At 42.4% G+C, this 12,610-nt stretch overlaps 1 protein-coding gene across 2 annotated transcripts in view; it reads right to left on the bottom strand.

The window, feature by feature from the left end:
* UTP20 (UTP20 small subunit processome component) overlaps positions 1 to 12,610 on the bottom strand; it is a 63,315-nt gene that overhangs the window by 7,337 nt on the left and 43,368 nt on the right. Inside the window, exons 37-53 of one of the 2 annotated variants that reach the window (XM_035128257.3) lie at positions 11,377 to 11,517; positions 10,746 to 10,883; positions 9,506 to 9,645; positions 8,835 to 8,914; positions 7,833 to 8,140; positions 7,253 to 7,392; positions 6,890 to 7,046; positions 6,404 to 6,505; positions 5,689 to 5,856; positions 5,242 to 5,408; positions 4,674 to 4,815; positions 3,549 to 3,665; positions 2,721 to 2,891; positions 1,723 to 1,851; positions 1,375 to 1,485; positions 1,115 to 1,194; positions 342 to 411 (exon numbers count right to left, since the gene is read on the bottom strand). In XM_035128257.3, coding sequence (XP_034984148.2) covers positions 342 to 411; positions 1,115 to 1,194; positions 1,375 to 1,485; positions 1,723 to 1,851; positions 2,721 to 2,891; positions 3,549 to 3,665; positions 4,674 to 4,815; positions 5,242 to 5,408; positions 5,689 to 5,856; positions 6,404 to 6,505; positions 6,890 to 7,046; positions 7,253 to 7,392; positions 7,833 to 8,140; positions 8,835 to 8,914; positions 9,506 to 9,645; positions 10,746 to 10,883; positions 11,377 to 11,517 — 2,361 coding nt within the window. The remainder of the gene's footprint in view (positions 1 to 341; positions 412 to 1,114; positions 1,195 to 1,374; positions 1,486 to 1,722; positions 1,852 to 2,720; positions 2,892 to 3,548; positions 3,666 to 4,673; positions 4,816 to 5,241; positions 5,409 to 5,688; positions 5,857 to 6,403; positions 6,506 to 6,889; positions 7,047 to 7,252; positions 7,393 to 7,832; positions 8,141 to 8,834; positions 8,915 to 9,505; positions 9,646 to 10,745; positions 10,884 to 11,376; positions 11,518 to 12,610) is intronic. The other variant, XM_035128259.3, reaches the window with a different exon arrangement.

Genomic DNA, 12,610 nt, shown 5'->3' with positions numbered 1-12,610 from the left:
GTGGAGGAGCAGCATGCGTGCTTCCTCATACTCTTCGTAAGAAGGGCAGTTATAAATGTGACAAAGAAAGAAAAATAAACATGAAATTCAATCCACACAGGGCATATTTGTCCTCAGCAATGCCAGCATACTCTGAAAAGGCAACACAGAAACACGCTCAGGAAAAAATGTATGTGAGCACCTCCCCATATCCTATACATGTTTTCTCAAAAGTAAATCCTGCCAAATTCAATGGGAATAATTCCCATCCAGCCATAATGCCTTATATGAAATGCCATATTTTAGGGTTCAAGCTGAAATATGGTAAAGATGGGAAGCTTGTGATGCAGTTTATACATTACCTGGGGGAACATTTCAAAGAGGTAAGCAATCATTTCCAAAGCAGATTCTCTCCCTGTCTCATATTCATAACTAGGGCAACAACAGAACAGTATGGTCAGTGTCCTTGCAATAATTTTTGGCACAATCCTACACATGTTTAATCAGAAGTTCCTTTGCATCTAATGGGATTTAGGAGCTGTATTTAAGAAAAGTACACAGCATAGCATATATTTTCATATTACACCTTGCTTTTGCAAACACCTGGCCTTGAAGAATGTTCATGTGTCTTTCTTTAATAGCTGAATGCGAACAGGAAGTTAAATACATATGATGGTCCTCACTGGGATCTGAGATGCTATATGTGACAAACCACTTTTTTCCTCCATACAACTTTTCTTGTGAAAGATCTCCACCTGAGACCCTGGGGAGTCACTGCCAGTCAGAATACACAGCACATAGCTAGGTAAAGTGTCTGGATCTGGCAAAAGGCAGCTTCCTATGCTACTAATGTGGTTATTCGTTCATATACAAAGGGGGGAAAAGTCAGCAGGAACATAGAACAAAACTTCATAACCAATGAGGAAACATGTGCAGTGTACAGAGGGTATAATTTGCTTCCAATACTCTACTGAGGTTTTATCCTGACGTCTTGGGCCCTGCATGGCTCTATTACTGCGAACACTGTGTTGTCTGCAGAGGGTCCCCATTCTGACCAGAGGGGAAAGCCCAGCCTTGTAGTTGCTCTTTTTTTCCTTTACTGAGAAAATAAAAACAATAATCTCTGTGCACTTACTTGAGCTGGGCAAAGATGTACTCAAGGTTGGTTTTCAGCTTCTTACCAAGTGGATAATCGAGAATATATTTCAGGTAAATCTGGGGTGGTGGGTAGTGGAAGAAAACAAGAAACTGGTTAAACCTCAAAATACTAAATTTGTGTTCTTGCCAGCTATAAAATAATTGATAAAATGGGAGGGGACAAAAAACAGTTGCTATGATGAAAGGACAAGAGCACGCCTGTCGTCCCCCCCCCCCCCAGCTTTAATTTCTACAAACCTGTCTGCACTGGATTCGAACTTGCTCATTTTGGCCTGTGATGGCAAACTTTGCAACCTTCTGCATAACACCATCAATTTCGGGAACTACCAGTTTTCTGGATACAATCGCCTTTTTGAAAAGAGAAAAACGTATGACTGAGTCATGACTGTGTTCTGCATTGTGTTAAATACAATTTGAAACTCAAGTTTTTTCATTGTTTTTTATCAGCTTTCTACATATCTGCCCCAAACAATTTTGCCCAAAACAAAACTACCAGCTTTATACACTCGGAAAAAGATTCGAGACTTCCATTTCCATTTCAACAAGTGATTCTTAAAAGACAATTTGTTACAGTGCAAGCGATACCTTTAAGAGGCCAAAGGCAGTGGCCTGTCGTAACGAATCGTAGATATCTTCTTCAGCATATCCAAGCAACACTTGTAGTTGTTTCTCTGTTATGTGACTCTTTGCATTCCTCACAAGCAGAGTTACACACTGCAATTAAAATTTAGCCTTATGAACATGACCATTACAGAATGTTCCACAAGATTCAGAGTCCCCTGAGAGTTTGTAGGGCGCTCTCTACAGGTGTTGTGTGATCATCACCTCCCTACCCATTTGGGCTGCAATCCAAAACATTTACTAGAGAATAAGCCCCATTAAAAAACAATGGAACCTCATAGGGCTATGCTGTAAAATCTGTAGACAAGGCTCTGGGCTCACTGTTCCCCTACTAAGAGGTCAGATTGGTGGGAACCACTTTATGGGGGAGGGAATGTTAGACTTTTAACCATTTCACAACAAACTTTCATTTATTGCAGCAATGTACTTGTTTTACCAACATATGGTTTTACCTGATTGTTTTACAATGGCATGATGGTATTTGTTATTAAACTACTTTGGGACCTTAGAATTAAGTGATCTGCAAGTTTTGTAAACCTTTGTTTTTACTGAAAATATGGGTGGTGACAAAATGCTACATGGCTGTCTCATTTTGTTACCAAGGATAAGTGTCTGTGCAGTGCGATTTTGAAATCTCAGAATCCGCAGAGCAGTGGAACTTCTACACAATGTGTGGGTCAGACCATTACAGAGAATGGATCGTCTCCACCTACTTCCCCTTGGGTATCCTAATTTGGTAGCTGTGCAGTTCCCAGCTTCTGAGGATCACTGCATAAATAAGGTTTTTTAAAAAAGTTCTGTGAACACAATTTTTCAAAACAATTTGCAGATATGATAGGGTGTCTGAAGTCCCTTTTCTATCACACCAATCATCCATGTCACACAGACAAAGGAGTCTGGGGGGGAGGGGGGCAAGCACCCTGCAAGATCAACACTAAGCTGTTCTACCAGTTATAACTTACTTTGAAACAATTGACAACCAAATGAAAATTCTGGCCTTTAGCAGCTCCTGGCTTGGCAAAGTCTTTCAGCAGAACGAAAAGCCGCTCGATTAGCTGCTCTATATTCTTGTCTACTGCAGGCAACGGGAACTTTAAGACCCACAGAAGGGACTGGAGAGCGCCAGTGATAACCTGCGAAGAAAACAAATGAATTAATTTTTAAAAAGCTAGGTGCGTCCTTGGAAATGTTTTGTACCAGCTACAAATCCCTTAAACTGGAATTCTTGAGCTTTTTGATCACATGAGGGATGCCACATTTCCCAAAACCCTCCACAAAATCCACACTTTGAACCCTCTGGTGTTTAATGCCACAATTTTAACACAGAGAAGTAAAATACACACCGGTTATAGAGCAAATCTAGCAATGAAATGCTATAAAAAGAGGTGCAAAAGCGCAAGACTGCCTTGAAGTCATGCTAGAGTGGCAATTCGCATTGATGTGGACAGTCTTTCAAGAGCCAGGAACAAGTGTCAATGTCAAGGTCCACTCCTTCACCCACCTCCTATTATGCATCTGCTTTGGTGCAAAGACTTGTTTGAATTAAACCAGAGTTCCCTATTACACCTGCACTTCGGAAACATGGTTTGATGTCAGCTAAGAAACCAGGAAAATAAGTCTCAATGATCTTGACTGGATTCTGAGTAATCAGTATGTGAAAGTTAGAATTTCCCCCAATTCCTTTATTGATCTTAGTGAAAGAATGAATGAAGAATTTTGGCCCAGGCTGAACTTTGCCATCTGCCAGCATTGAAGAGGTTAGAGCTATTGCACTGAGTTCAGAACCCTACCTTAACATCTGTGGACTGAAGGCAGTCGACAAGCAGCTGAACGAAAGGATCCAACATTTCTAAAGTATGATCATCTGAGGAATTTATTTTGGACCTCTTCAGACTCATGTGCAGTAGCTGTAATAGAAAATAAGTGCTTGGAATTAAGTGCATAAATTAAAAAGGGTAATAGATCTGAAAAACCAAATTGTTTAAAAGAAGATCAATAATAATAATATTTATACCCCACCCATCCGACTGGGTTTTCCCAGCCACTCTGGGCAGCTTACAGCATATATCAAGGGCAACCTCAGATTATTAGCAGCCAAAGGCTTCAGAAGATAACTAACATGCTATGCAATTTCAGTGATATCTTAGAAATACAGCTTTTAAATTAAGACCTGAGAAACACATGAAGGATCAGAGGCACAGGGTAAATGGATGGAGAAAAAGATTCTCACCACCCCTCAATGTCAACTCTATGCTCCTCATTCATGCCTCTCTACCTAAGAAAATCTCCCTACAGTCCCAATGGGAAAAGTGCGCTATAAAGCAGTAAATCTCCATAACCACATTTTTCTACAACGTGAAATAAGCCAGTGCATTCATCCTCACTCCTCTCCCCAACCTTCCTCTGTGCTCTGTGTTCCTCTCACTTCCTGTTTAACAGCAAACACCTGCACTGGCAAACTACAGTTTTTGCAAGCTATAGTTTACCCAGTTTCGATGTAATGGTGAAGTGTGGTTTGTCACTAAACTGATAATAAAGAATGAAGTTAGAACATGCAAGGGTTGGAAGAAACATGTGAGGACAACAAAAATGGTCCTAATCCTCCCAACCATAGCTTGGACAAAAAGGAACATTATGTCTGAACTGACCCACTGCCTCAAACTTTTCACAAGCTGGAGATGAGGGGAAGATGAGCATTCCTGCCATCCCTTATGAAGTGATGTTGGGCATGGCTAGAGTGGTCAGAGGAGTATATTCTATACTCCCCACCCCAATCAGATGAAGGAAACAAGAAGTATTAAATTGACTAGAGCACAGCTATGTCCCCCCCCCCAAAAAAAAATTATTCCTGCACTGAAGCATAAAGAAATATGTTTTGATTTCATTTTTAAGCACACAGGGCATCTCTTACATACCCGTAGCCCTGATTCAACCAGAATGTGCATGTTTGTCTTGCTGCTCACAGGTGCCTTCTGCCCTCCTCGAACTGGAGCTGGTGGAAGCAAGAGGCAGCTCTTTGGTCGCAAACGAGGATCTGGAGGAGCAGGAGCTTTGGTTCTGAAAACAAAACAAACTTTTCAGCTAAAATTAAGGCCTTAATTCATCTGGGCCAAGGACAGACATCACACTGAGCAAAGAGGAGAATCTTAGAATTGTAGCGTTGCAAGAGACCCCCCAAGGGTCATCTATAGTCCAACCTCCTGCAAAGAATCTCCTTTCTTGTAACGTGGATCTGCTGGTTCAAAACTACATTGAATTGAAACTTCATGAGTGACTGAAAATCAAGGCATGCCTGGGACTTTAATGACACTACTTCACAACATATGGCTTGCAAGTAGCAGTCTTTGTGACAGAGGAGCAATCCTGAAAAATGGGCCCAACTTACTTCTGTGAGTAAACACATTTTCAGAAGTGGCCAATTTGACCATCCTAGCAAGCAGAAGAAAAGACAACTGGATTTGAATTAACTTTCTACAAACTCACTTTGCTTTCTCTGTTAACAGTGGTAGATTTTCACTAATCAGTCCATGGCTGAGTAGAAGGATGGTTTCTGCACTCATTGCTGTGTTCATTATCAATCCAGACACGATGCGGCGTAAAGTTTCATGTACCTTCCGAGACATCTTTAGGCTTGTAGTATTCTCTAAAATCTGCAAGTAGACAATAGAAAAGCCACCTTAAAACGGAAACCCTGGTGTTACAGATCCTTCTTAGACCATATGCTGTTGATTTCGGAAAGACACATCATTATGTTTGCAAAGTCTATTTACCATGCTAAAATAACACATCTGTTTCTATATCGGTAGCATGGTCGGTCCCATAAAAATGCTTCATTGTGTCACAGTCTGTCCTCCCGATATTCTTCCATATTTTACTAGTTGATCATGCCACTGCCAAATTACTCTTTCGGAGAGAGAAAATGTATCTTACCTCTTTCAATGGAAGAATGAGCTTAGTCACTTGGTCTTTCCCTATGTACTTGCCAAGGATTTCATAAGAATCATAGCTCTTGCTTCTGCGAGCCTCCATGACTTTGGAAACTATGCCTTTCACCTCTTTCTCCTCTGCAACTTCCCCAAACAGTTCGTGGTTGAAAATCTTTTCAGAAGACACGGAGGAAAGTGTTAAAAGTAAGTAGCAGTATAGCAGCAGTTATAATTTTGCATCCACCTTTTCAGACATGAACAATGAAAGGTCCAGAAAGTTCCTCTTTAGGGGCGAGGGATGAGCTCAGTTTCTACAGCATCTGCTTTGCACCCAGAAGGTCTCAGGTCCAACCCCCAGCATTGACAGATAGGGCTAGGAGAGTTCCCTGGTCGATACCTTGGGGAGCTGCTGCCAGTCAGTGCAGACAATACTGAGCTGATGGACCCATGATCTGACTAGGCATAAGAGTGTTCCCTTTAAGAAACAAAAGATCTGATAAAATGTGCAACTAGTCAAGAAGGAAGAGGACCTAGTATTACTTGGGCTCCTTCATGAAGGCAACGGTTTGGTATCGCCCAACCAACCACCACCCTCTCTCCATCCGAGTATTACAGGAACTGGAGCTGTAAGTTCCCAATTGGAGTAACATCTCTGAAATGAGCTCCTTTTGTACTTGGCATTTTCCGCACGCAGCAAACGTCCCTTTCAAAGAACTTACTTCGGTCATAAGTTCTACGCAGGGATCTAAGTCTCCAACTTTAAGTCGATTGCTGGCAAGGCTCTTCAGCAAGAGGTGGACTGTGAAAGTCAACACATGGACCTACATGAGCAAAAGAAATCAAGTGACTCTGTGTTTGTTAATTAAAAGGATAATTAATAAAAGAATGACACAGATACACAACTGGAATGGTATTTAGAAGGTGGCTATAGTGCTTTCAGCAGTCCCCACCCACTACTGTTTACCTACTAAATTAATCTTTGATACAATCCAGCATTTTTTCCAGCTGCCTGAGCTTGGACCCAACTTCTCAACTGATTCTGCTTTCTGCTTGCCCGGCATTGCTGTCAATTAGGCAGGAGAGCCCACTGCAGATTGTGAGTTCAGGGAGCAGGGCTAAGGAGCTATAATGTCCTCTGCCCATATCTAACAGGGAGGATATCTATCCAACAGGAAGGCAGAAGAAAAAGAAAGCCAGCACTATACCTGGTAACCATGGACGAGGGTGGACTGCATCTCTTTTAAAACATATTGCAGATACTGTGCCCCCAAAGCCTCCATTATTTTCATCAGGGTGTTGCGTGCAATGTCCCGTATTTCCTGTGCTCTGTTCCTCAGAAGGGAGCAGACTTTCAGGAGGATGCTGGAGCCAACAAAGCAGCAAAACAGAAGAGAACCAAACACAAGCTGAAATGACCACTCCAACAGGTTTGTACAATACTTATATTGTACAATATATATATTCCACCCCCACCCACCCCCCATATGCACTATCTAGATGTCTATATATATCCCTAGGTGATTTTCACCATACGGAACTTAATATTCACTAGAAAAGATGGTACATACCTTGGCAAATTCTCTTCCATGACATCTTGGGGAAGAGTCTGCATCAGCTTGACCATTGCAAAAGCAAGTGGCACCCGAACAACCTCTTCATCATTCACAACCTTAGATTTCACAAGCTTGTGCTCTTCATCTCTTTTGACCTGCAGGGCACAGAAACACATCATCTCCAAAGCTACTCAATAGCATTTCCAACTGCTGGCTGTTAAGATCATAAGTGATCTTATGTCACTTACAACACTGGAGCCGACACTCTGTCTCACCTATCTCACAAGGTTGTTATGAGGAGAAAGTGATGTTCATTCGGTATACTTTAAGGGGTATTCAGAGCATCTCTTTGGTACCACAACTGGCATAAATGGGAGCTTTTCGTTTAATGCAAAAGAGGAGGTGGAGGGGACAAAATGTTAATGGTGCCCCCCGCCCTGGTCCTACTCCGGACTGGTCCCCCACATGAGGACCATTCACACAATTTAAAATCCACTTGCTATTTTGGTGAATGACAATTCATGTAGTTTAGCTCCCAGAATCAAGATGTACCAAACACTATTTAAAAACAAACCCTGAAGACTCAGAAATGCACCTTTGCAATGAGACATCTGTGCAATTTGGGCAAGATGTTTCCATGTACTGTTTCTTGAATATGATTTATCAAGCATTTCAACTCTTCCTTATCCCTAGGCAGGAAGGAAATTGGTTTCAGAGCAATCTGGGTTTTTTTATCTTCTTCATTAGTGGTTGGAGCAGGCAAAGATGAAACAGGCTCTGTTTGTTCACTGGCATCTTTAGAAAGGTCCTTGGTGGTTTCTTGGTCTTCTTCTCCATCGCTAAGTTCCACTTCCATTGTTTCATTCTCCACTTCCATTTCAGTGTCCATGGCTTCTGCATCTGCTAGGCATAATAGAGAGGCAACAAAGTGTTGTAATCTAGAGCGCTACTGTTTAGGATTTTAGCAGGCCACGGCCTTCTTCCAGGATTCCCCATTCCATCCCCACTCTCCCCAACTGTTAGCCAGAATTCTGTGCCTAATGAATATGATTCACACTCAGAGAAGGATTCCTTATTAGTACAGAGCAGAGATGGAAAATATGCAGGCCTGGCCCTGCTTTATTTATAACTCCACACAGGTTTAGGACTGGGGCATTATGTAGGTATTCTGAACTAGAAACCCAATAATTGTCCTGTGTTTTGCATTCAAAGAGGTCATGCAAGTTTATTTATTATTTTATCAGAACAGAAGAACAGCCTGCTGAATCAGGCCAGTGGCCCATCTGGTCCAGCAGCCTGTTCTCACAGTGGCCAACCAGATGCCTATAAGAAGTGTGCAAGCAGGACGTTGAGCACAGCAGCACTCTTTCTTCCCCCAGTCTCCAGCAACTGGCCTTCAGAAGCATTACGGCCTCCAGAACTGGCGGTAGAACGTAGCCATCTAGGTGAGCAGCGATCAGGGTTACAATGCATTAGATGCTAAAGAGGGCGCAGCGTTAACACGTTGTTGTGAAAAGTCACAGCACTATAGGCCTACCAACATTTATCATGAGAAGCATGACCTTACAGGACCTGGATGCAGGAATCAGAACCTTACCTTCCTTTTGAATCATCTCAAGCTGCTTTTCAAGAGTTTCGTTGTCAAAATGAAAAGCCTCCAGCACCATAACTAGCACACTGTCAAACAGATTAAAGGGTGGGGAGAGAAATAAAAGGTGCTAAAATCCAAAAAATGCACAACTTTTCTATTTGTAAAAGGACTGGACTAAAAGAACTGCTCAAATGAATACTTATGGGGGCACTGGGCTTGAGTTTCTTGAACAGGTGCTCCCTAGGCTGCATGGCAAATCTTTAAAACAGAGGGTGCACTCTGCTTTTTGAGTGTACCCTCTGTTTTAAAGATTTGCCAATATAGCACTGGGGGAGGAGTGGAATCTAGTGTTCAAAGAACGCAAGCAAAAATCACTTTGGACAAGAGCTTACCTAAAGTAGTTCTTTGATATCTGGCCAAAGTGAATTAAAAGTGCTTGGAACATAAAGCTCTCTTTTCACGCAGACAGAGGCTCAATGCTGCCATTAACACAGTCATCAGCTCTGTTAAAACGACAGCTCTAAAAAAGTCCACAGACTTTCCTTATTAATGCTATCAGTAAGAGTGACTGGCATTGCAAACCCCTGCAAGGTTGCTCAGAAGCAAGTCCCACTATGCTGTTCAGTAAGTGCACACAGGATTACAGGATAAACCTTAAAAACCGACATTTACAGTACCTGACGCCCAGTTTTTGATTGATCTGTCCAGTCTGCAGGACGTGTATGAAATGTTTCAAGTGATAGAGGTACGCTGACCAGGAAAGATGTCTGCAAACAGCTCCTACCATTTCAACCGAAGCAGTTACCATATTTTCATACTGAGGAACAGAAAACAACCCTTAGGGTCTTCCCACTTTCAAGCAGCGCAAAAGCCTTGCCTAGATGTAACAAAGCCCATGCAGGTTAGAAGAAACTTCCTTCCACATCCCCAACACTCCCTTAAAATCATGGTGAAAGTTGCATTGTTGAACCAAGAAGAAAACCTATCCCAACACTTTCACATCAAAATAACCCAAAGAAGCAACATGCTTTGCAATATTCACAGACCTATCAGAAGCTTTCCCCCTCATTATTAAATTCAGAAGTTGTGTGATGTGTGGTGTAGTAGAGCAGAGATAGCTGTTGTGGTGTCCTTCAAGTGTTGAGACTACAACTCCCATCAGCCCTAGCCAGCATGACCCATGGTCAGGTTGATGGAATTTGTAGTGCAGCAACATCTTGAGGGCACCACATTATCTGTCCCTGCTAGCCTTTGACGAAAAGTAGGGAGCTTTTGGTTCAGGTCCTCCCTCAGCCATAAAGCTCACCAGGTGCCCTTGAGGAAGTCACATTCTTTTCAGCCTAAGCTACTTCACAGGGTTGCAGTATGAATGTAAGTCTTCCAAATGAAGAGAAGGGGTACAGAGAAATATGTAGCTCTCCCTCACTGAACTATTTGGAGGAACAACAGGATATGTATGTATAAATAAATAAATACATGTACATGTATTATGAAGTTATCAGACAAAGAAGAACTCTGCAAAGTTTAGTTCCCAGAAATTGCTATGCGCTGTTCCTTCTTTAAAAGGGCAGCTCGAAATAAGAGCCTTAACAAACATTTCAAAAAGTACCATGCAGGGGAGGTACTTTGTTTCAAAAAATCTCAACTCAAATCCCAACACTCTTTATTTTCTCCTCATGAAAAGGGAAACCATCCTCTTGCACAGGCATCCCCAAACTTCGGCCCTCCAGATGCTTTGGACTACAATTCCCATCATCCCTGACCACTGGTCCTGTTAGCTAGGGATCATGGGAGTTGTAGGCCAAAACATCTGGAGGGCCGCAGATTGGGGATGCCTGCTCTCTTGCACTTACAGAAATATGCCACTAAGGGCTATGAAATAAAAGTAGTTCCCACCATTGCATGCTAAAAGTTTACCTTAAGCATTTTCTCATCAAAAATAGTAGTAGTTGCATAAGGCATAATGTAATTCTGAAGAGATTTGGAACACAGTGTGATTTTGCTTTCAGCTAGTTGCTTAGCCAATTTCTTCAAGGAACGTGCCCTTCTGTGGATCTAAGAGAGATACAAAAGTTAACCAAGCCTGTTTTCACTGAGTGAGGGCCCATATTTAATTCTGTAGACCTAGGAGGTTTAGGTGTCTTTATCTATTAAAAGTTTCACCAGCTCTTAACAGCCAGGAGGGGGAGAAACCGACACCTTTTTGGATGAGCATCTTACTACAACACACTTCTGTCTATTTCTCAAACTGAGACACTGAATAAGAGAAAATACATTCTGATTAAATACACACCATTCTAGCTGCTACCTTTTAAATGTGACATTAACAGCAAAGCTTTAGCATGTGCTAAAATAGTGTAAATGACATTATAGCCATTAAATCAAAACACACACGCAGAGAGCTATTATTCTCACCACGATCAATGATTTGCTACTGAAAAACGAGGCAGCACGTGCAAAGATTTACATTCACAGAAGATGAAGTATCTACCATCTTTCCCCTATCATACAACTACTGTCCAGTGGCAGGAACAGGATTGCATTATACCTGAATATGCTTCATATTTTCAAAGAAGTCCATCTCTGGATCATGGACGTCAGTCAGCTGCACCAAGTCCTGAAACTCCGAGTGGTTTGAAAATGCTCGAATCAAGCTGGAGAGCAATGATGTGTAATCCTGCTGAATACTCTGAAAGCAGCAAGTAACAAAATACCAAGGGAAATGTAAAAATGTGTGGCTTGGTGTTTTTTAATGCAGCATTTTGGTGATTTCTTTTTTTAGAAATACACTGAGCAATAACCATCGTGCCAGTACACACACAAACACACGCAAAAACCAGAATGATGCTTTTGAAGCTTTCTCCCTTTGGGACCGACATCCACACATATTAAGCATTCCTACATAGATTTTTGTTTAGATCAGGGGCTCTACATATTTACATTGGTACCTGAACTACTCCTGCTGTTATTTGAATGAACATGTCAGGGAAGTGTGGTGGTAGCACGTGGCAAGACATCTCACGTGGCCCCACATCCCCTCCACACCATTGTATGAACCCCTCCCCTAGAATTTAGCTTATTTGCCATATTTTGGACTCATCAACATGTTGGGCTGGAGTAAACATGCTGAGCAAGGAAGGTAGGTAGGTAGCTAAGGTAATAGGAACAATACAGAAGCATTTTGTTTATGCTTTTAAAAAAGTATTTGCATCTTATCATTGCTTTGTTCAATGAGAAGCCTGCCCACGGCCCTGTCTCATTTCAAAATACTAGAATAGGGCATCACTTGTACAATTCTCTTTCACAGTAACTGTAACGGTGTGGTTGCGGCTACTCCCGAGTAAGGATGCCCAACTCCGTACTTGTCTTTAAAGGTTTTATTGTGCATAATGTTTACAGTGCAGAGGTAGCAGAAAACATGACCTCCTAGTCACTCGCAGAATCCGGGAGTGGACGTTTCCTGTTGCGTGGCCAGCTTAAGAGCTTAGGCACCCCGAAATGCCTCCTCCCGGCCTTATGTTTAGAGGCGCGCCTTAATTTGGGCGCTGGAAGGGGCTGCCTGCTTCCCTCCACCTCTTGGTCAAGGCGGCGCAAGGGCTCTCCTACATCGCTATGCCTCGACTCCTCCATCTCGCTAATTTCCTCATTCCCCCCACCTGACCCACTGCTGCTGCTCTGACTGGGCAAAGTGCTGGTCAGCAGGATGGGGGGGGGTAGCCTCCCTGTAGGAAGGTCCCCTGACAGTAACGTTTCCTCCTGAAATGTAACAGCAGTCAGAGAAC

Source organism: Zootoca vivipara, chromosome 9 (assembly GCF_965207765.1).
Source record: "Zootoca vivipara chromosome 9, rZooViv2.hap1.1, whole genome shotgun sequence".
In the NCBI taxonomy this organism is placed as follows: Eukaryota; Metazoa; Chordata; class Lepidosauria; order Squamata; family Lacertidae; genus Zootoca; species Zootoca vivipara.
The sequence above is the reverse complement of the archived record's forward strand: the minus strand, read 5'-3'. Positions and strand labels throughout refer to the sequence as shown.